The sequence below is a fragment of the Hyperoodon ampullatus genome (assembly GCF_949752795.1).
Source record: "Hyperoodon ampullatus genome assembly, chromosome: 1".
Classification (NCBI taxonomy): Eukaryota; Metazoa; Chordata; class Mammalia; order Artiodactyla; family Ziphiidae; genus Hyperoodon; species Hyperoodon ampullatus.
Genome location: NC_136914.1, coordinates 178,053,998 through 178,075,809, shown reverse-complemented (window position 1 = coordinate 178,075,809; position 21,812 = coordinate 178,053,998). Strand labels below are relative to the sequence as shown.

Sequence of the window (21,812 nt, the reverse complement as noted above, 5' to 3'; positions counted from 1 at the left end):
AAATCAGAAGATGAATACACACCACCATCCTCTTTTGTTTTTTAAAATAAATTTATATATTTATTTATTTTTGGCTGCATTGGGTCTTCGTTTGCTGCACGCGGGCTTTCTCTAATTGCGCGAGCAGGGGCTACTTTCCGTTGCGGTGCGTGGGCTTCTCACTGCGGTGGCTTCTCTTGTTGCAGAGCTCAGGCTCTAGGCCCGCGGGCTTCAGGAGTTGTGGCACGTGGGCTCAGTAGTTGTGGCTCACGGGCTCTAGAGCGCAGGCTGAGTAGTTGTGGTGCACGCGCCTAGTTGCTCGGCGGCATGTGGGGTCTTCCCAGACCAGGGCTCAAACCTGTGTCCCCTGCATTGGCAGGCGGATTCTTAACCACTGTGCCACCAGGGAAGTCCCACACCACCATCCTCTTGACGAGACATTCCAAAGTCACTGATTTTCAGAACCTTATTTTCACCTCCAGGCAGTTTCTTGCAGCAAGGTTTACTCAACATTTGCCATCCAGAAGCAGCATCTAATGAAAATATCACTAACTGTTTTAGCTCGTCCTTCTTTCTCAGAAAGGAGAGGAAATCGCCTCCTGGAACCAGTTCCTTAATCATGTAGATAGGCTGTATTTGTGTGCGAACTTTGATAAATTTGACAATATTGGGATGATTATATTGCGTGAGGATTTTGGCTTCTTGTAAAAATTTTAATTTCAGTTTCTGGGAAGGATCATCTTCACATGTTTTAACAGCAATAGCAGTTTTATCCTTTAATGTGCCCTTAAATGTGTCATCAGAATTTCCCTTGCCCAGTAATTGTGACATTTTCATGATATGCCTTTTTTATTCTAATTATGATCATGCTGATACCATGATTCTCTTTATTGGAACATTGACTGTTTTTGTAGTTAAAAAAATTGAGATGAAATTCTCATAAAATATGCCATTTAAAACTGGTTCTTAGTATATCCCTGTGTTGTGACCATCAACGGTAATTCCAGAACATCTCCATCACCCTCAGAAGAGACCCTGCATCTGTTAGCAGTCACCCCCAACTCTCTCCTTCCTGCAGCCTCTGGCAACAACTAATATATTTTCTGTCTCTATGCATTTGCCTGTTTTGGACATTTCATAAAAATGGAATCATGAAACATGTGGCCTTTTGTTATATGTGGCTTCTTTCACTTAGCATCATGTTTTCAAGGTTCATCCATGTTGTAGCATGTATCAGAACTTGATTTCTTTTTATAACTGAATACTATTCCATCGTATGGATGTGTACCACATTTTGTTTATCCATTCATCAGTGATGAACAGGAACAATGATTTTTAAGGATTAAAACTGTAAGTTCAACATTAATGTATCTATAATTATAATTGGTAATGTCAAGATTATACATGGTGTGAAGAGAATACTGTACAGAAACGATATGTAAATTATTTGTCAGCATATCATGCAAGTGTGATTATTTTCTAAAGCCCTTCTAGCTCTGGTTTTATGAATTATGTGAATGTAGTATCTTCATCAATAAAGTGTAATGGAGACTTCCGGGGAAGATGGCGGAATAGTAAGACGCGGAGATCACCTTCCTCCCCACAGATACACCAGAAATACAGCTACACGTGGAACAACTCCTACAGAACACCTACTGAACGCTGGCAGAAGACCTCAGACCTCCCAAAAGGCAAGAAACTCCCCACGTACCTGGGTAGGGCAAAGCGGAGAGATTCCCGCACAGAGGATCGGTGCCAACCGTTACTCACCAGCCCAAGAGGCTTGTCTGCTCGCCCGCCGGGGCGCGCGGCGCTGCAAGCTGAGGCTCGGGCTTCGGTCAGAGCGCAGGGAGAGGACTGGGGCTGGCGGCGAGAACTCAGCCTGAAGGGGGCTAATGTGCCACAGCTAGCCGGTTGGGAGTCCGGGAAAACTCTGGAGCTGCCGAAGAGGTAAGAGGCTTTTTCTTCCCTCTTTGTTTCCTGGTGCGCGAGGAGAGGGGGTTAAGAGCGTTGCTTAAAGGAGCTCCAGAGACGGGCGCGAGCCGCTGCTAACAGCGCGGACCCCAGAGACGGGCATGAGACGCTAAGGCTGCTGCTGCCGCCACCAAGAAGCCTGTGTGCGAGCGCAGGTCACTGTCCACGCCCCCCCTTTCCGGGGAGCCTGTGCAGCCCGTCACTGCCGGGGTCCCGGGATCCAGGGACAGCTTCCCTGGGAGAACGCACGGCGCGCCTCGGGCTGGTACAGCGTCACGCCGGCCTCTGCCGCTGCAGGCTCGCCCCGCACTCCGTTCCCCTCCCTCCCGCCCGGCCTGAGTGAGCCAGAGTCCCCGAAGCGGCTGCTCCTTTAACCCTGTCCTGTCTGAGCGAAGAACAGACGCCCTCCGGCTACCTACACGCAGAGGCGGGGCCAAATCCAAAGCTGAGACCCGGGAGCTGTGACAACAAAGAAGAGAAAGGGAAATCTCTCCCAGCAGCCTCAGAAGCAGCGGATTAAAGCTCCACAATCAACTTGATGTACCCTGTATCTGTGGAATACATGAATAGACAACAAATCATCCCAAATTGAGGAACCAGGAGTCAGTGCTGTGCCTCTGAGGTGGGAGAGCGAACTTCAGGACACTGGTCCACAAGAGACCTCCCAGCTCCACATAATATCAAACGGCGAAAATCTTCCAGAGATCTCCATCTCAACACCAGCACCCAGCTTCACTCAACGACCAGCAAGCTACAGTGCTGGACACCCTATGCCAAACAACTAGCAAGACAGGAACACAACGCCACCCATTAGCAGAGAGGCTGCCTAAAATCATAAAAAGTCCGCAGGCACCCCAAAACACACCACCAGACGTGGACCTGCCCACCAGAAAGACAAGATCCAGCCTCATCCACCAGAACACAGGCACTAGTCCCCTCCACCAGGAAGCCTACACAACCCACTGAACCAACCTTAGCCACTGGGGACAGACACCAAAAACAATGGGAACTACGAACCTGCAGCCTGCAAAAAGGAGACCCCAAACACAGTAACATAAGCAAAATGAGAAGACAGAAAAACACACAGCAGGAGAAGGAGCAAGATAAAAACCCACCAGACCTAACAAATGAAGAGGTAATAGGCAGTCTACCTGAAAAAGAATTCAGAATAATGATAGTAAAGATGATCCAAGATTCTATTTCCAAGATCCAAAATCTTGGAAATAGAATAGACAAAATGCAAGAAACAGTTAACAAGGACCTAGAAGAACTAAAGATGAATCAAGCATCAATTAAAAACACAATAAATGAAATGAAAAATACTCTAGATGGGATCAATAGCAGAATAACTGAGGCAGAAGAACGGATAAGTGAGGTGGAAGATAAAATAGTGGAAATAACTGCTGCAGAGCAAAATAAAGAAAAAAGAATGAAAAGAACAGAGGACAGTCTCAGAGACCTCTGGGACAACATTAAACGCACCAACATTCGAATTATAGGGGTTCCAGAAGAAGAAGAGAAAAAGAAAGGGACTGAGAAAATATTAATTGATATTAATAGGACATTCCATCCAAAACATCCAAAAACAACAGAATACACATTTTTCTCAAGTGCTCATGGAACATTCTCCAGGATAGATCATATCTTGGGTCACAAATCAAGCCTTGGTAAATTTAAGAAAATTGAAATTGTATCAAGTATCTTTTCTGACCACAATGCTATGAAACTAGATATCAATCACAGTCTCTGGGGTGGGCTGGAGTGGGGAGCTGCTGCAGGCACTGGTTCGAGTTCCCCAAACTTACTGATGTATTTCAAGAGCACAGTAACAACAATACCATGTATACAGCACTAAATGTGCGAAACCCTTGAAAACCAGTTAAGCCCTACTACCATCCTATCCACTATCATCCCTCCCATTTTACGAGAGAACAGAGCCTCAGAGAAGCTGAGCAAGTAGCCCAGAGCCACCCTGCTAATAAGCGGTGGAGTCAGCATTCAACACTTCCCATGGTTCTTCTTCCCTTGGGGCCACCTGCTTCGCCATTGCTGGTTAGTTATAGGACGGGTGGTGGGTTAGGGTGGGACAGCCTGGGTCCAGAGCTGAACCCCGAGGCAACACCTGGCCTCAGCACCAAGTCAGAAAACTAAGAAGAACGGGGAATTAGCAAATGACCCAGTGGCCTCTTCTGTGGGTGCAGGTCTCTAATCGGAAATGTTGACATTTGTGCCAATACTTAAGGAGACAAAACATTCACATGTCCTACTTCTCATGGATGTAAGGTCCCAGCTGGATTGTGAAGGCGGGATATGGCATGTCATCCCAACAGGATCATGATTAAAACCAGAATCATTCAGGAGAAATGTACACACCGTCCTTAACTCAGGGACCAGTACAGCCAGAAACTCGAATTTCTCCTCTGAGGATGGTAGGTGATTTCTTATAGTGTAACGCTTACCAGCATGATCAAAAGGCAAAACAATCATTTCAAAAAGAAAATTTTCTGATGGAGTAGACACTATTCAGTGAGCTATTAATAAATTTACTTATTTATTGGCTGCGTTGGGTCTTCGTTGCTGTGCGCGGGCTTTCTCTAGTTGCGGCGAATGGGGGCTACACTTTGTTGCCGCGTGTGGGCTTCTCATTGCGGTTGCTTCTCGTTGCAGAGCACGGGCTCTAGGCGCGCGGGCTGCAGTAGTTGTGGCTCACGGGCCCTAGAGCACAGGCTCAGTAGCTGTGGTGCATGGGCTTAGTTGCTCCGCAGCATGTGGGATCTTCCCGGACCAGGGCTCAAACCCGTGTCCCCTGCATTGGCAGGTGGTTTCTTAACCACTGTGCCACCATGGAAGTCCAAGGTATTAATTTTTAAAGAGAAGATGATTTTCAAGTGCTAGTAAACTTGATACTTTATTTTCTATTATGGACTCCTGAGACCATATTTTAGTTATTGCAAATTACTTTTGAAACATTGTTCCAATAATCCTAGAGGCCTTAAGATACCCAGTACAGGCCATAGTACAAAGCAAGTACTCAACATATATTTGTAAAACAAATAAATGATGTTTAGAGTGAAAATTAATGATATTGTGAAAGCGTATCAGTTGTAAAAGATTTCCCATAAGTTTACTAAGGTTATCTGAAAAGGACAGTATTTAATCACATATAAAAGTTTAATGTATTCTGATGCTATTATGTTGAAAACTTTACTTGATCATCTTCCTTCTCCTCTAGGATTTTATTATAGTGATTTCTATAGTTTAAACACAACCTAATTTCTGAAATCCTTTATCACAAAAACATGTACAATAAAACCCTTTAGCAAAGCAGGAACTACAGACAGTTCATTCATTACCTGCCCCTCTTCTCTCATACTATCCCACCATCCATCCATCCATCCATCCATCCACTCATCCATCCATCTATCCACCCATCCACCCAACCACCTGCCCATCCACCTATTCATCCAGCATATCTGGGTCCCCACCCCAGTATGTCAGGTAATCTGGTGGACACTCAAACCCTTTGCCCCTCACACACTGACCTATACTGCAGGTCAGGTGTGTCTCTCAGATGTTGGAATAGGAGTAACCAGGAATTTCTAATATCACCTGTGGTGGTCCGTGCTCCCACCCACCCAAGGCCACCCACAAAGCCTACAATTTGCTATCATCATTACAGAGTCCACAAAGCCCCTTCTTCCTGGGACTTGTGCTGAGCATCCCCGTCTGTCCCCAGGGTCCCTCCTGAATCTTTCATCCAGGTAAGGACCAGGCTGCTGTGGGCTCAGAGGGGCCAGGGAAGGGCCAGCAGGGATGGCTGCTGTGGGGTGTTGAAATCACCAGGGGTGTCCAGCCTGATCTCAATCTGGGGAGTCTTGTTTCTGAGACAGGTGGTACAACCCAGGTTTTATCTTGTATAATGCGTCTCTTTTAGATGCTGCTAACTTTAGCATTTTCCACGCGGTCGCCTCATTCCAGGGTAGCTGCTAACTAGGAAATCTGTGGGACTCTCCCTCTCTCTCTCCTTCATCTGGAAACGTGCAGAGCTGACGTGCTGACATGCAGTGAACAGGACATAGTGTATAATGAAAACTCAATCAAGCAGCAGGTAGAATTTATTCACTTATGGAGGTAAAGAAAATGCTCTTCCCAGAATTCTCTTAAGGAGAGCCCTGTCTTGGATTGAAGAAATATTTTAAAAGGTCAATATGGTCTTGAATGCTAGGCATGAAATAAGGAGAGCATTGGTCTTGCTCTGAAGAGTGAAAAAGAAGATGAGAGTAAAAGAGAAAATGAGGGAGAGAGATGATCTACAAAAATGGAGAGAGACCCTTAGAGTCAGCCATGCAAAGTTGGAATATTCAACAATAATGACAGTGAACATTTATATAGCATTTACCATGTACAAGGCTCTATTCTTCCCATGTATATACTCACATAATTCTAATAACAGCCCATTGAGGTGGATACTATTATTATTCCCATTTTACAGATGAGCAACTGCGTCACAGAGCAGTTAAGCAACTCGCCTAAGGTCACACAGCTAGTGAGCACTGGAGTCAGACTTCAAGCCCAGGCAATTTAGCTTTGGAGATCTTTACTGCCTCTGGAAACTTCCAGAATGCTTTGTGTGACAGGTTTTTGCTGTGGAAACTGAAGAGGAGGTCAGTTTCATGCTGGGGATAACGCGGGGACAGGGAAGAGCCAGGAGCCTGGGGGCCTAAGTCCCCAAATTTGCAGAAATCTTCAGAAATGAGCGTTTGAGGTTATCTCATGAAACTCTCACAAAGGCTCAGAGATCTGGCTTATGTTCAGTAATGACGATAATATTATCTGCACTCACTGGGCTCATGCTATATGCTAAGTATTTTATATTTAATATCTCATCAAATCCATACAATGCTTCTATGATGGAAGGACAAGTGTAACTCCACTTTATAGAAAAGGAAAATGAGGCTGAGGGCAACCTGTCCCACATCTCACATCTTGTTGGCGTCAGAGCCAGGAGAGTCACCCTGGCCCTTACCCCTGGGCCCCCTGCTGCCCCTGGTTTCTGCCTGTGAACCCTGCTGGGTGCACAGCTGGCTGCATACCTAGCAACAGCGCCTGCTGAGCCTGCATCCTCTCCAGCTCTCCCTGGAGCTCTTGCTGGACCTTCTCCTCCAAGGCCTGTAGCTCTAGCCGGTGCGCCTGGTGCTGGATCTGGAGGCTGTGGCTGTATTCCTTCTTCAAGTGCTCCTCTGTGGCCTGTGGGCAAAAGTGGGAGGAAGGAGGCATGGAAGTGGCACAGAGGGGAGACCTGTCCCTTTTGCCTAGATCCTCCTCTGTGCTGGGGCCCCCGCCCTGAGCACTCACCACTCCCTGACGGAGGGCTTATCAGGCTACAGCGAATGCTCCCCTGCCCATCTGGAATGACAGCAATGGCCTGGCCATAGCAGCCACTTTGTGCTGTGTGAACCTAACCCCTGTTCACAGCTGACTGGACCAGAGTGGACACCTGTTCCAAGCTGGGCCAATCGTTGGGAATTTGGTGTTAGGAGGAAGAGAGCAGGAAAGAGACAGACAGACACACTGGCTATAGGAAAAGCAAGAAAACACGTTCTCCCCTATAGGGCCCTTAGAAGGGACACAGCCCTGCCAAAACCTTGATTTTAGGATTTCTGACTTCCGGCTTCCAGAACTGTCAGATAATAAATTTGTGCTGTGTTCAGCCACCAAGTCTGTGGTAATTTTGCTACAGCAGCAGTAAGAAACTAATAGTTTCTCTCTTTTTTTTGCAACAGAGAGTTCCAGTATCACATACCACTTTTCAGGTGAGGAAACTGAGGCTGGGAGGAATGAATTAGCTTTCCCATGGTCACACAGAAAAGATGTAGGATTAGGAGGAAAGAAGCTCAGAAAGGTGAAGTGCCATGACTGAAGACAGGTAATGGCGGGGGCAGGAGTGTGACCCATGGGCGGCGGTGTCCAGGGCCCAAGCCCTACCTGCTCCCTCATGCAGCCCCTGGGAACAATGAGAAATAGGACTGCAGCAAATGCATGAGGCTCCCATTAGGGGTGAGCAGACAAGGCAGCTACCTGAAGACCACAGCGTCTTTGCTTTGCTGTTCCCCAGCAAATGGGGAAAAACGGTCTTATTCCTCTCAGGGGAAACTCAGTCATCCCCTGGTGAGTTTATTTAATAAGACAGAAAAGTCTCGCACTTTTCAAACTCTCTGATACTCTCCTCCTCTTGCACTTGCTGCAAGGCTCAGAGAACTCCAACTGGTGACCTTTTTAGCCCCGGGGAATGTGAATGGCGAGATTGAAGCAAAGGTTTGTAAAAGATGGAGCCAAACTCTCTCACTCTGACCCGGCGTCTTCAGGTCAGCCCTGCCTGCCTTCTGGCTCAGAAGCCCTTGGCAGTGAAGACCATGCAGGGTTTAGCCGTCAGATTTTATATCAAGTCAGACACTCATCCCTGGCAAATTGCTCTAACCTCTTGTTTGCCTTGCTCTTGTTGTGGCTGGTTTGGGGCCTCCTAAGTGGCCTGACTTCACCCCCAACTCTCCATGTTCCATCCTATTTAAAGTCTCCGTCCCCTGTGCTCCCAAAATACCATGCGCGGCCATCTCATGGCTCCAATTTACTGAATTACAGCAACCTGTTTGAGTGGCTGCCTTTCCCCTTAGAGGTGAGCTCCATAAAGGCAGACTGTGTTAATCATCTTCGTATTTCCTGAGCTCAGCACGATGGTAGCTCAAGGTAAATGCTCAATAAATACCTGCAGAATCAATGAGTAAGAAGAGTGGATCTTCTTAAAATTGAGCTCTTCTATGGACTGAATGTTTATGTCCCCCCACCCCCAAAATTCATATGTTGAAACCTATTCCCCAATGTGATGGAATTAGGAGGTGGAGCCTCTGGGAGGTGCTTAGGTTGTGATGGTGGAGCCCTCATGAATGGGATTGGTGCCCTTATACAAGAGAGCTCAGAGAGAGCTCCCTTCCTCTTCTGCCATGTAAGGTTATAGTGAGAAGATGGCCATCTATGAGCCAGGAAGCAGACTCTCAACACACCCCAAATCTGTCCGATCTGAGACTTGGACTTCCAGCCTCCAGAACTGTGGGAGATAAATTTCTGTTGTTTATAAGCCACTCAGCCTATGTTATTCTGCAAGAGCAGCCTGAACAGAATAAGACAAGCTCTTATTCAGTCATGTACTGTTCTAAGCACTTTATGTGGATTATCTCTTTTGACGCTCTCAGTGGTCCTGTATGGTACATACTATTAGCCATCATTTTATGAATGAGGAACCTGAGGCACAAGGAAGCCTAAGCTCCCTTTCCTCTTAAGTGGCAGACCCAGCATTTGGACCCAGGCATCCCACTCTTAATCACTATCCTGTGTTAGGAATGACCAGATGTCTGCCATCTCCAGCGAGAACTGCAACCTGTCTCTTTTGTCTCATTCTGGAACCATCCCATGCAGACTGGAGCCAGCAATAAAGACCCCGTGAATCTGGTTCCAGGGTGACCAGGGACTGGGGCTTAGAACCGCAGGGTCCCCCCAGTGGGCAGAGCACCCTCCCCCTCTCCCACCACCAGATCCTCCTTCCTCCAATCAGTCGGAGGCCCTGGGACACCTCCCTTGCAGGTGGGCCAGCCCTCTGTGCTTCCTCTGCCTCCTGCAGGGGATTGAGGCCTAAAGCCTGGAGGGGTAAAGCTCAGGCCAACCCAAAGGCCGGCGTGACCCAGCAGCGAATAACCTGGGAATCTCGGCAGCCTGAGCCCTTATAGATTGCAAGCCAACCTGGAAAAAGATTTAAGAGAATAAAGGAAGAAAAGGAACTCACAAATTTTATAAATTTATTTATTTATTTTTCGCTGCATTGGGTCTCCGTTGCTGCGTGTGGGCTTTCTCTAGTTGCAGCAAGCGGGGGCTACTCTTCATTGCCGTGCGCGGACTTCTCATTGCGGTGGCTTCTCTTGTTGAGGAGCACGGGCTCTAGGCACGCGGGCTTCAGTAGTTGTGGCTCACGGGCTCAGTAGTTGTGGCTCGCGGGCTCTAGAGCACAGGCTCAATAGTTGTGGCGCATGGGCTTAGTTGCTCCGCAGCATGTGGGAACTTCTTGGACCAGGGCTTGAACCCGTGTCCCCTGCATTGGCAGGCAGATTCTTAACCACTGCACCTCCAGGGAAGTCCCAGAACTCGCAAATTTTGAATACCTACGAAGTGCCAAGCAGTCCACATTGCATGAGCTCATTTCTTTTTTCTTTTCTTTTTTTAAAAAGCTTATTTTATATTTTTATTGGGACAATACATGCACATAGTATAAAGAGCCAAATAATATTTTCAAAAAAGGAAAAACAGCACCTCCTAGCCCTCTTTCTTCCTCCTTCTGCATCCTGCCCACTGGAGGCAGCCACTGGCAACTCTTTTAGGTCTTTCTTCTGATATTTACCACCACTAACAAGATAGTATCTTCCTTCTGCTCTATCTTGATTATTTTAGAAATTATGAATTGTCTTCCCATTATGGTGGATGAGGATTTTGATCTCATACATTCTTCCCCTTCCATTCCTTATATACAGTTATCTTGCTTTTTTAAATACAGTAAAATATATTCAGTATTTATCCTTCTTGTGAGTAAATACTATTTACTGCTGAGCTAAATGAACTATAATTATTAAAATCTACCTTATACAAAGTTTTGTTTTTCCTTGCATTAATAACTACTGCATTTTTAATTTGCTTAGTTTTCTTTGGAGATTTGGCTAAGTCTTCCTACAACCTCTAAAAGCTTTGTAAAATACTTTCACGACAATCTTTCACATGGCCAAATCGGTCAGAGAAACCATCAGGTCTATTTTTCCTCGGAGGCATCTCTTCTAGAGCCCTCAGTCATCATGCTCCAGTCTAGACTGAGTTGTTCCCTCAGCCAGTGGCATAGCTGGGCTCCTAAAACCTTCCTTCTCCTGTGTTGGATTCTCTGTAGCCTAGATCCCTTTTATTTCCTCTTTCTTGATTTGCTGCCTTGTTTTGGTGGGATATTCTTCAAGGAACTTCCTAAGGAAAAGTGTATGGAAGATGCATGGGTCCAACAGGAGACAGAAACCACACAGTAATTAAAACAAGGGAAACTGAATCTAAAGAACTATTAAGCTCTGATAGGAGAGTAACTATAAAGATACAAAGAGATCTCTGAAGGATATCCTGAGGCTGAGGGAGAGCATTCAAGAAAGGGAAAGCTTGGAAGGGGGAGCCTTCCCCAGCCTTGGATCCAGACTTTGTTGGAGAAGGTGTGATGGCAGCTCACTGATGGAGGTCACCAGGTTGCCCAGGCCAGAGTCAAGCAGGAGTAACCCTCCACAGTGCTGGTGAGCCACAGATGGGCAGGTGCCCAGAGGGAACGGGGGCACCAATGCAGGGGGTTGCAAGAAACAAACTTCTGGGGTGCAGGCAACAGCAGCCAACAGGCAGGAGCCCAGAAAGAGTCAGGGCGTGCAGGTGTGAGGATGGAGTCTGTGGTGTCCACATCGGGAGACCACAGGATGGTAGTCACTGGGCCTGGACCAGGGCTACGAGATCACCATGAAGTCACTGGGGGAGTATCACCCGATGTCCTCATACACCCAGGGCTCTGTTCAACTGTGCAGCAGAAGCCAGAAACAGAGCAAAAATGCAACTGCCAGAACCAGGAAGAGAAGCCTCCTTCTTCCTGCAAGGTGCCTCCAGCGCCTTCTACTGACAAAGCTTGACACTGTGCTCTCTGTAAAGGAGGAGAAATGCTTAAAGGATCCAGATCATTATCGCAAGCAGGCATCAAGAGCTGAGAGGCATAAACTGATAACAGAAGGTAAATTTCCTAATATTTCATTTGTCTGATATATTTTTATTCAATTTTCACTCTTGCTAATGGTTTTAATTGAATTTCTCAAAATTGCTTCATGATCTTCTTGCTTCCCTGTTGCTGTTGAGATGTCTGATGACATTTGGATTCCAGTACTTTGAGTCTGGTATCAATTTTCCTCTTTGGGAGCTTTCAGAATTTCTTCTGTTTCCTCAGTGTTCTGAAGTTTCAAGCCAAGCCTGGGTCGGGTCTTTTTCATTTCCTTATAGGAATTTCATTCTGTTATTTCTTTGAAAATCTCCTCCCCTCCATGATCTCTTTCTGGAACTCCTATTTGCTAGATATCAGCCTCCTGGATTGTGTTTCTACACTTCTGGTTCCTTCTCTCCCATCATCCATTTCTTTTTCTACTTTGCTGTCTGGAAGGTTTCTTCATTTTCTATATTTCAACTCATTTACTGATTTTTAAGTTTTCTGCTATCCTGTTTTTTATTTTAAAAGAACTCTTTCTTGCTCTAATTGCCCCCTCCTTTGCAAATAACATGTTGTCCCTGTTTCATGGATGCAAATCTAATCTCTTAATTCTGAGGATATCAATCTTCATTGATTTTTTTTTTTCTGTTGCCTGCATTAGCCATTTCCTCTGAGTTCATTCTTTTCCTCTTGATAATCTTGGATTCCCACTCTCCCATTAGAGACTTCCTCGAAAGTTTAGTAATCTTCTGCTGTCTTTCATATTTAAGAGTGGGCACTGGAGGATAATCAGAAGCTCCATCTGTACCTGGGGTGGTGCAGCAGCGGGGCATCTGTTGGATGGTGAGTTCCTCTGGGGATCTCGGTTCCAGCTGCTTGTTTTCTGGAGCTGAGCAGAGAAAGCATTGCTGGGGGTGTGACAGAGGTGACTGTAGCCCACCTAATGGTTTAGTACACAGATTTTCACCTAAACTTAGTCTCAGATGCAAGCCTCATCCCAGCCTCTGTGACTGGTACTTCCTAATTCAGAGTCTCTCTGGCTTAGTTTACCCAGGGATCGCTGCCCCCCACCCCAATCTCTTGTCCTTAAATAAGACAGAGGTAATTGGCTGGCTGTGCTGGGTAAGCTGGGAACCTGGGCTTCTAGGTGAGTCACACTCTCCACTTCACTCTTGCCTTCTGTTTCTACTGGTGCCTCCAATTCCTGGCTTCTCTGAGTTCCACTGTCAGCTTGATTCTCGTCCTTCTCTGTCTTCAGGCACTTTGGTTTGAGCCTCTCTGCTCTGCAAGGTCATATACTATGTCTCCATTTGTTTCCTGTTCTCATGTATTGTGGTTCAAGGGTACAGATGTCTCCCAGCTTCATCTGAACAGAATATGCTTCTGCTGTGTGTCTTTATTGTGTTTTTAGAGCATTTCCAATAGGAAATAATTCAGAAGTCTTTATGTTGCCACCTTAAAACCAGAATTCCCACGTTTTTTCATTTAATCATCTTGACATCTCAAAGAAGTGGGTCTCAATATCCCCCATTTATAGAAGGGGAAATTAAACTTGAGGCTTTAATTCAGTGAGACCCTTGAGTACCTAGCTACTATGAGCTAGGAGACGATTCAGTAATGGACAGGTAGAGATGGTTCCTGGCTTCAAGGGGCTTCCAGTTTGGTGAATTTGATCACATAAAGAGGGAATTAGCGTGTGAAGCCAGCCCGCTGTGTGAAGCCCATGGTGACAGTGTGCTATCTGTAGCAGTAAGAGTAAGCGCCCAACTCCTGGGAGAGCAGGGAGGAAAGGCTTACTGAGAAAGCAGAAGGTAGAGGTGACAGGTGAAAAGTGCCTGAACCTCCCTGCTGATTACACATCGCCGAGGGCCTGACCAACTCCTCATTGCTTTCCAAGGCCTCCGGAAGGTCTTTTTCTGCTGAGCTGGTCTTTCTCAACTCTGGGCTGCCCTCCTCTTTTTAGCTGCCAGCCTGAGCCTGACTCCTTAGCACACATCATGCATAACATTGCCCAAGTCATGAAAGAAAGTTGTTCTTACGATATCAAGATCATGAGCAGATGGGGAAAAGCAGTACCAGAAGCTCAAGGGACCTGAGTCTGAATCCTTGTCTTGCCACTTACTAGCTGTGTGACCCTGAGCAAGTTACTGAACCTCTCTGAGCCTCTTTCCTCATCCAGAAAAAGAGAATATGATAATAATGACCTCGTAAAATGATTGTGGGGACTGGAGATAATGTACATAAGGCACCTCATAAATCGCCGAGCAGGTGCTTGCACAGCAAGTGCTCGGTAGTAGTCAGTGGACACCATCGTTAGCACCCTTACCTTGACTTCCTGGTTTTTGGCCTTCTCGAGCATGCGGAGCACTCGCTGGTGGGCGGCCTCGAGCTGAGCTTTCGCCACCTGATTCTGCTGGACAGTCTCCTGGAGCTCGCGGTCGGAGAGCTGCTTGAGCGCCCGCAGGTCCTCCCTGTAGTTGCTGGTGCACTGCTCCAGAGCCTGCTGCATCTGCGAGACCTGCCCGCCAGAGCATCCGACCTCAGGCTGTGCCCCTCACCCCGCCTGGGATTTTCTTCAAACATAAAAGCTTTCTGAACGTCTCCACAGCCCAGCTGAGCCTCCTCTACCCAAGGGAACTCTGAGGGGGGTAGAAGCTGCAAGCGTAAAGAATCCGGGGACAGCCAGCCCTCCTGGGGGCTCCTCAGCTAGAGCCATGGATGCCAGGGAACAGGGAAGAAGGGCTGGAACGTATGCCACCCAAGAGAAATCAAGAGACCAGAAAACCCTCCAAAGGTCTACACAGCAGCCTCCCTTGCGTACCCCATCCCGCCATGCCCAAATCTCGCTTTCTTACAGAAGCTTTCCCTGACAACCCTATTTGGCATTATACGCACCCTCTCATCACCAGACAGCCTCCCTTATCCATCCTTTTACAGATACTTATTTGAACACTAACCAAGTTCTAATCACTCTTTCAGTTGCTGGGGCATTAAAAAGAGGAAGACCAAGATTCCTCCCTGATACCCTCCTCCCAAAAGACACCCACTCATTCTCCTATGAAGCTGAGACTCTCTGGGGATCAAGCATTGACCAAATAATCACACACATCACTGAAAGGACCAGGAGCTAAGAGAGCATGTGACGAGGCAGCTGGCAGAGGTAGGGCTGGCAGTGGAGGAGGGAGTGACAGCAAACAGCTCCCAGAAGAAGTGATATTTGAGCTGAGCTCAGCAGAGCAAGGGGGAGTTCAAGGTGAAGTGGGTTGAGGTGAAAGGCAGTCAGGCAAGAAGGAAGAGTCAGGGCCAAGGTGGTGAAGAAGGACTGACAGAGGCAGTGCGACTGTTGCAGAGGTCAGGGGAGGAAGGAGAGATGGGGCCGGAGAGGCAGGAGGGGCCTGACCCTGCAGGACTTTGTAAGATTTGTTGGGAATTTTGTCTTTCACTAGAGGACACTGAAAATCTAGTCCTGGGTATGGGTTTACGAGAAAGAGCTGTGATTCAGTTTCCATGTTAGAAAGTCCCACTGGCTATTGTGGGGGAAACCAGAATGGATAAGGGGAGAACAATTAAGAGGCTACTGGAGGAATCCACAGAAGAGATGATGGAGGTTTGGACAAGACTGAAAGAGGTAGCATGGACAGAGTCAAGAAATGTTTAGGACACAAGTCAACAAGACAGCTCTGGGACCAAAGCGGATTCAGAAATGTGTTTTCTACTCACCCCTCCCATCCAGGACAATCGTAAGACTCCATGGGCCCTAGACACTTGTCCTTGGAGGCCATGCCCCACATTCTTATAAAATACCCACAGCCCACATCGAACATGGTTTTGTAGGGTTTTTTTAATTGAAAATATTTTAATCATTTTGCCTTTCAAATTATCTAGCTACATGTATAATTAATACATTGAATTTGCAAATGGTCACAGTTTCTTGGCAATCATCAGGCATACCCCAAAATCCTAGCCAAGGGAGAAAATCAAAACTACAAACTGTTTCCAAATATAATAAAAATGTTTGAATGTTACTCTGGATGATACATTAGGTCAACACCTTCACACAGTCCACAAATTTAGAACTTTGAACTTGACCTCCGCCTAGGGCAGATGCTGTCATTGTTTTTATTCTGGGTGTGTCGATAGTGTTGATTTATTCAATATGCCACAATTTTGAGAACCCTCTTTTGGCATTTCTTCACCTGAAAAAAATTAGATTTACTGGGGTACCATTTACATCCAGTAAAATTCAGTCTTTTTTTTTTTTTTTTTTTTGCTTTATAACAAATTTAATCAGTTATACATATACATATGTTCCCATATCCCCTCCCTTTTGCGTCTCCCTCCCACCCTCCCTATCCGACCCCTCCAGGCGGTCACAAAGCACCGAGCTGATCTCCCTGTGCTATGCGGCTGCTTCCCACTAGCTATCTACCTTACGTTTGGTAGTGTATATATGTCCATGCCGCTCTTTCACTTTGTCACAGCTTACCCTTCCCCCTCCCCATATCCTCAAGTCCATTCTCTAGTAGGTCTGTGTCTTTATTCCTGTCTTGCCCCTATGTTCTTCATGACATTTTTTTTTTCTTAAATTCCATATATATGTGTCAGCATACGGTATTTGTCTTTCTCTTTCTGACTTACTTCACTCTGTATGACAGACTCTAGGTCCATCCACCTCATTACAAATAGTTCAATTTCATTTCTTTTTATGGCTGAGTAATATTCCATTGTATATATGTGCCACATCTTCTTTACCCATTCATCCGATGATGGACACTTAGGTTGCTTCCATCTCCGGGCTATTGTAAATAGGGCTGCTATGAACATTTTGGTACATGTCTCTTTTTGAATTATGGTTTTCTCAGGGTATATGCCCAGTAGTGGAATTGCTGGGTCATATGGTAGTTCTATTTGTAGTTTTTTAAGGAACCTCCATACCGTTCTCCATAGTAGCTGTACGAATTCACATTCCCACCAGCAGTGCAAGAGTGTTCCCTTTTTTCCACACCCTCTCCAGCATTTATTGTTTGTAGATTTTTTGATGATGGCCATTCTGACTGGTGTGAGATGATATCTCATTGTAGTTTTGATTTGCATTTCTCTAATGAGTAAAGATGTTGAGCATCCTTTCATGTGTTTGTTGGCAGTCTGTATATCTTCTGTGGAGAAATGTCTATTTAGGTCTTCTGCCCATTTTTGGATTGGGTTGTTTGTTTTTTTGTTATTGAGCTGCATGAGCTGCTTATAAATTTTGGAGATTAATCCTTTGTCAGTTGCTTCATTTGCAAATATTTTCTCCCATTCTGAGGGTTGTCTTTTGGTCTTGTTTATGGTTTCCTTTGCTGTGCAAAAGCTTTTAAGTTTCATTAGGTCCCATGTGTTTATTTTTGTCTTTATTTCCATTTCTCTAGGAGGTGGGTCCAAAAGGATCTTGCTGTGATTTATGTCATAGAGTGTTCTGCCTATGTTTTCCTCTAAGAGTTTGATAGTGTCTGGCCTTACATTTAGGTCTTTAATCCATTTTGAGCTTATTTTTGTGTATGGTGTTAGGGAGTGATCTAATCTCATACTTTTACATGTCCCTGTCCAGTTTTCCCAACACCACTTATTGAAGAGACTGTCCTTTCTCCACTGTACATTCCTGCCTCCTTTATCAAAGATAAGGTGACCATATGTGCGTGGGTTTATCTCTGGGCTTTCTATCCTGTTCCATTGATCTATCTTTCTGTTTTTGTGCCAGTACCATACTGTCTTGATTACTGTAGCTTTGTAGTATAGTCTGAAGTCAGGGAGCCTGATTCCTCCAGCTCCATTTTTCGTTCTCAAGATTGCTTTGGCTATTTGGGGTCTTTTGTGTTTCCATACAAATTGTGAAATTTTTTGTTCTAGTTCTGTGAAAAATGCCAGTGGTAGTTTGATAGGGATTGTATTGAATCTGTAGATTGCTTTGGGTAGTAGAGTCATTAAATTCAGTCTTTTTATGTGCATAATTCTATGGGTTTAACGAATATCTATAGTTGTGTAACTGTGACCACAGTCAAAATATGGAATATTTTCCTCACCAGTCAAATTTCCCTGGATCCCCTTTTGTATTCAATCCTCTCCCTTCCCCCCATTCCCTGGCAACCACTGGTGTGATGTCTGTCCCCAGGGTCTTGCCTTTTTGAGGTCTTCTGATGGAATCACAGAGCATGGAGCCTTCTGTGCCTGGCTTCTTTCACTCAGCACGTGCAAGTGAGATCAATCTAATTTTGCACGTATCAATGGTTTGTTGCTGTTTGCTGCTAAGTAGCAGTTCACTGTATGATGTATTACCATGAACTTGTTTATTTTTTGTAAATTTATTTACAGAAATTTATTTTCTTGCAATTCTGGAGGCCAGGCTTGCGCACCCTCCAGAGGCTCTCTGGGAGGTTCATTTCCTTATATTCTCCAGCTTCTGGAGGCGCCAGGGGTCCCATGGCTGTAGGTGCATCACTGCAGTCTCTGCCTCCGTCCTCACGGCCTTCTCCTCTTTCCCTCTTGTCCTTGGATTTGGGGCCCACTTGATAATCCAGGGTGATCTCATCTCAAGATCCTTAATTACATCTGCAAAGACCCTTTTTCCAAAAAAGGCCACCTTCACCATTTCAAGGATCAGCACACAGATATGACCTCTGGGGGCTGCCATGCACCCTATTACATACGGATAGATCATAATTTGTCTCTTCTCTCACTAGCTGATGAGCATCTGAGTTGTTTCCAGTTTGGGGACAGTATAAATACCCCTGCTCTGAATACCCACCGGTCTTTGCACTGACCCACGCTCTCCTTTCTCCTGTGTGTGGGATCAGGGTGTCATTCCCCTACTTGGTGACACAGGAGGCACTTCAAAAGAAGGCAGTGGCCTGTCCCTCTCTGTCCACCTGTAAGCGGCTGTGCCCTGAGGCCTGCGTGTCCCCCGCCCCTGGTCCCAGGCCCCTGCACTTGGAGAGTCAAGAACATTTATATAAATGGGCTCTTGGAGAGGAAGAGCCCCAGCAGGGTCAGGGACTGAATCTCATTTCCCCAGACAGCTTCCTCGAGCGCCAGGCTCCAGCTTCAGATGTGGCAGTTTCTCTTCCTGTCAGTGTCCCTGGCACGTGAGTCCAGGGCAGGCTCGGGAAGCCAGATACCAGGTGCTGCGGCTGTGAGTCCCTCTGCCAACCCACACCCCCGGGGACCAGGGCACACTGACCCAGACGGGCTGATGGGACCCCCTTGGGGGACAATTTTATCATCAACCTGTAACTGCGTTATCTCCAAAAATAAATGAACAGTCGATCTTGCTAATCCCCTCGGGCTCCCCGGCCGAGCCTGGCTTGTGTTTGGCTACACATGTCCTCCTGTGGGTTCAAAGGAGTCTTCTGTTTAACATCTACATTTGCTTTTGAACCCTTTTCATTTATTTATTTTTTCATTGTTTGCTTCTGCTTGTCCTTGCCCAGTGTGGGAACACCCGGATGCTGGGCCCTTCTATTCTAAGGCGCTCCGCCCCTGTGAGATCCTGCACACCTATGTGACCCTCACCCACCTGCTTATCTCGCACTGACTAGGACACCTTCAAACTCCCTGAGATGAAAGCGCCGATGGAGTTGTTTAGAAAAAAGGCTTGCTGGTGACCTCACCTGCTCCCCAGGGAAGGCTGCCTCCTAGCCTGCAGGGGGAGAAGGCTCTTGCTGGGGGGCTACAGAGCCCGGATTCAGTCTCCACCTCCTGGTTGAATTCTGTGTCCTTGACCTTCGGCTGTACTGCAACACTAACTGAGCCTGTCACTGCTTCGCAGAGTATAGTTCCCTCCAGGATTCATTCCCTCTATTAAAAAAACAAACAGGGCTTCCCTGGTGGCGCAGTGGTTGAGAGTCTGCCTGCCGATGCAGGGGACGCGGGTTCGTGCCCCGGGCTGGGAGGATCCCACATGCTGCGGAGCGGCTGGGCCCGTGAGCCATGGCTGCTGAGCCTGCGCGTCCGGAGCCTGTGCTCCGCAACGGGAGAGGCCACAACAGTGAGAGGCCCACGTACTGCAAAAAAAAAACAAAAACAAAAACAAAAACAAACAAACTCTTTCTAGCCTTCTATGGGTTGAAATGCTTGGGTTTTTTTTTTTTTTTTTTGGCCGGAATTCAAAATCCTAACAGAGAGTCCGCTTCTACAGCAGAGATGGAGAAATCTGCCTATTTCCTCCCAGTTCAACTTTTCTTTTCTCTGCTACTCCGGGGGCCTCCTGAATTTTGTGCAGCCCTATTCACAGTGACAAACATGGCTCCTGGGAGGCTGAGAACAGGGAGCATTCACCCTTCTTACTAGAGAATTCAGATGACTGCTCAGACACAGGTGAAACCGCCCTCAGGTTTCCCACAGGTGAAATCTCAGTGAGGTGAAAATCCAAGTGGCTTCAAACATAAGGCAGGTCTGCCTCTTCTCTTCCAAGCCACTGACTCCCACCTAAATGTGTAGCTGGGTTTCCATGTGACCCAAATCAAACTCAGCATTACATGAATGCCTACTTTATGCCAACCACTTTACATATTTAACTGCATTTTTATGTTTATCAACAACCTCAGTGAAGCAGATATCCTTCCCTTCATTTTACAGATGAGGAAACTGAGCTTTAGAGAAATAAAGTGAGGTGTCTAAGACCTCAAAGCTAGCTAGTAGTGAAAGAGGAAACCTGAACTTAAGCCTACGTCTCTGTGTCTCTAATGCTCACGGTCTTTCCCTGTCCATGCTGCCTTCTCCAATCTGACATAATTCACAATGTGCCTTTGAACAAGTTACTCAGCTTCTCTGAGCCTCAGTGTCCTTGTCTATGAAATGGGAATAGTAAGTCCTTCTCCCCAGTGTTCTTGAGAGCTTTAAAAATGGGATCAAGCAGGTAAACTATTTAGCATATTCCTGGCACATAAATGTTCAGCAAGTAGCACCAACTTCTATTTTCTAGTAACAGCATTCAAGCTTTTGATGGTAGAGTCAGATCATAGAATCTTCCAGCTAGAAGCACCTTTAAGACCATCTTTTACAGTCCCCTCACTTTACAGATGAGGAAATAGAGGCCAGAGAGTTTAGGTGAACTTCCTGTGGTCAGACAACGTGTTAGTGAAAAACTGAGGCCATGTTCACACTCTTTCAAGTACAGGTTCAAGTTCTTCAGAACTGACTTTTGGAAGAAAGGCATGTTTATATCTTGCCCTTTGAACTTCTTAGCTGCATTCCCGGCTATTCAGTGTGGGGATGAGGGATGGGGAGTAGTTTCTGTTTTTGTTTTGTGCCAAATCACAGGTGAGGAAAAGTTGTAAAGGAAAAGCAGATATGGGTCAACACTCCTTGACCCATGTGAGATCCCTGGGTCAGCATCATCTAGAAACTTGTTAGAAACGCAATTTCTTGGGCTCCAACCCAGATCTCTTGAGTCAGAAACTCTCTTAGGGACTTCCCTGGTGGTCCAGTGGCTAAGACTCCATGCTCCCAATGCAGGGGGCCCAGGTTTGATCCCTGATCAGGGAACTAGAGCCCACATGCCGCAACAAAGAGTTCGCATGCTGCTACTAGAAAGATCCCGTGTGCCACAACTAAAGATCCCACATGCCACAAAGAAGATCCCATGTGCTGTAACTAAGACCTGGTGCAGACAAATAAATAAATATTAAAAAAAAAAAACTCTCTTAAAATGGATCTTACAATAAATACTTCATTTGAAAATATTGTATCCATAAAATACACCAAGAACAGAATGTTATGAAAAAAACAATAAGAAAGAGTCTTTGAAAACTTAAAAAAAAATGAGAGCCAAAATGAAAAAAATACAAAGAAGAGCTGAAAGGAAAACTAGAGGAAATCTCTCTGAAAACTGAAATAAAAAGACAAAGAAATGGAAAACAGGATAAAGATAAGAAAATTAAAGAAGCAAACAGGGTGGTGGTTTGGGAGGGTCATCTGACTGGTAGGAATTCCAGAAAGAAAGAACAGAGATAATGGAGGAGAACAAACTTTCAAAGACATAACACAAGAAAACTCCAGCAAAGTTCATAAATATCTATTA

At 46.0% G+C, this 21,812-nt stretch overlaps 1 protein-coding gene across 1 annotated transcript in view; it reads right to left on the bottom strand.

Moving 5' to 3' along the window:
• LOC307058216 (protein FAM184B-like) overlaps positions 1 to 18,216 on the bottom strand; it is a gene marked incomplete at both ends in the record, with an annotated part of 76,170 nt that extends 57,954 nt beyond the window's left edge. The window contains 3 exon segments of the mRNA XM_079711654.1: positions 7,047 to 7,200; positions 14,085 to 14,276; positions 18,148 to 18,216. Of these exon segments, the coding sequence (XP_079567780.1) occupies positions 7,047 to 7,200; positions 14,085 to 14,276; positions 18,148 to 18,216 (415 nt within the window).
• Between the last annotated feature and the right edge of the window lie 3,596 nt (positions 18,217 to 21,812).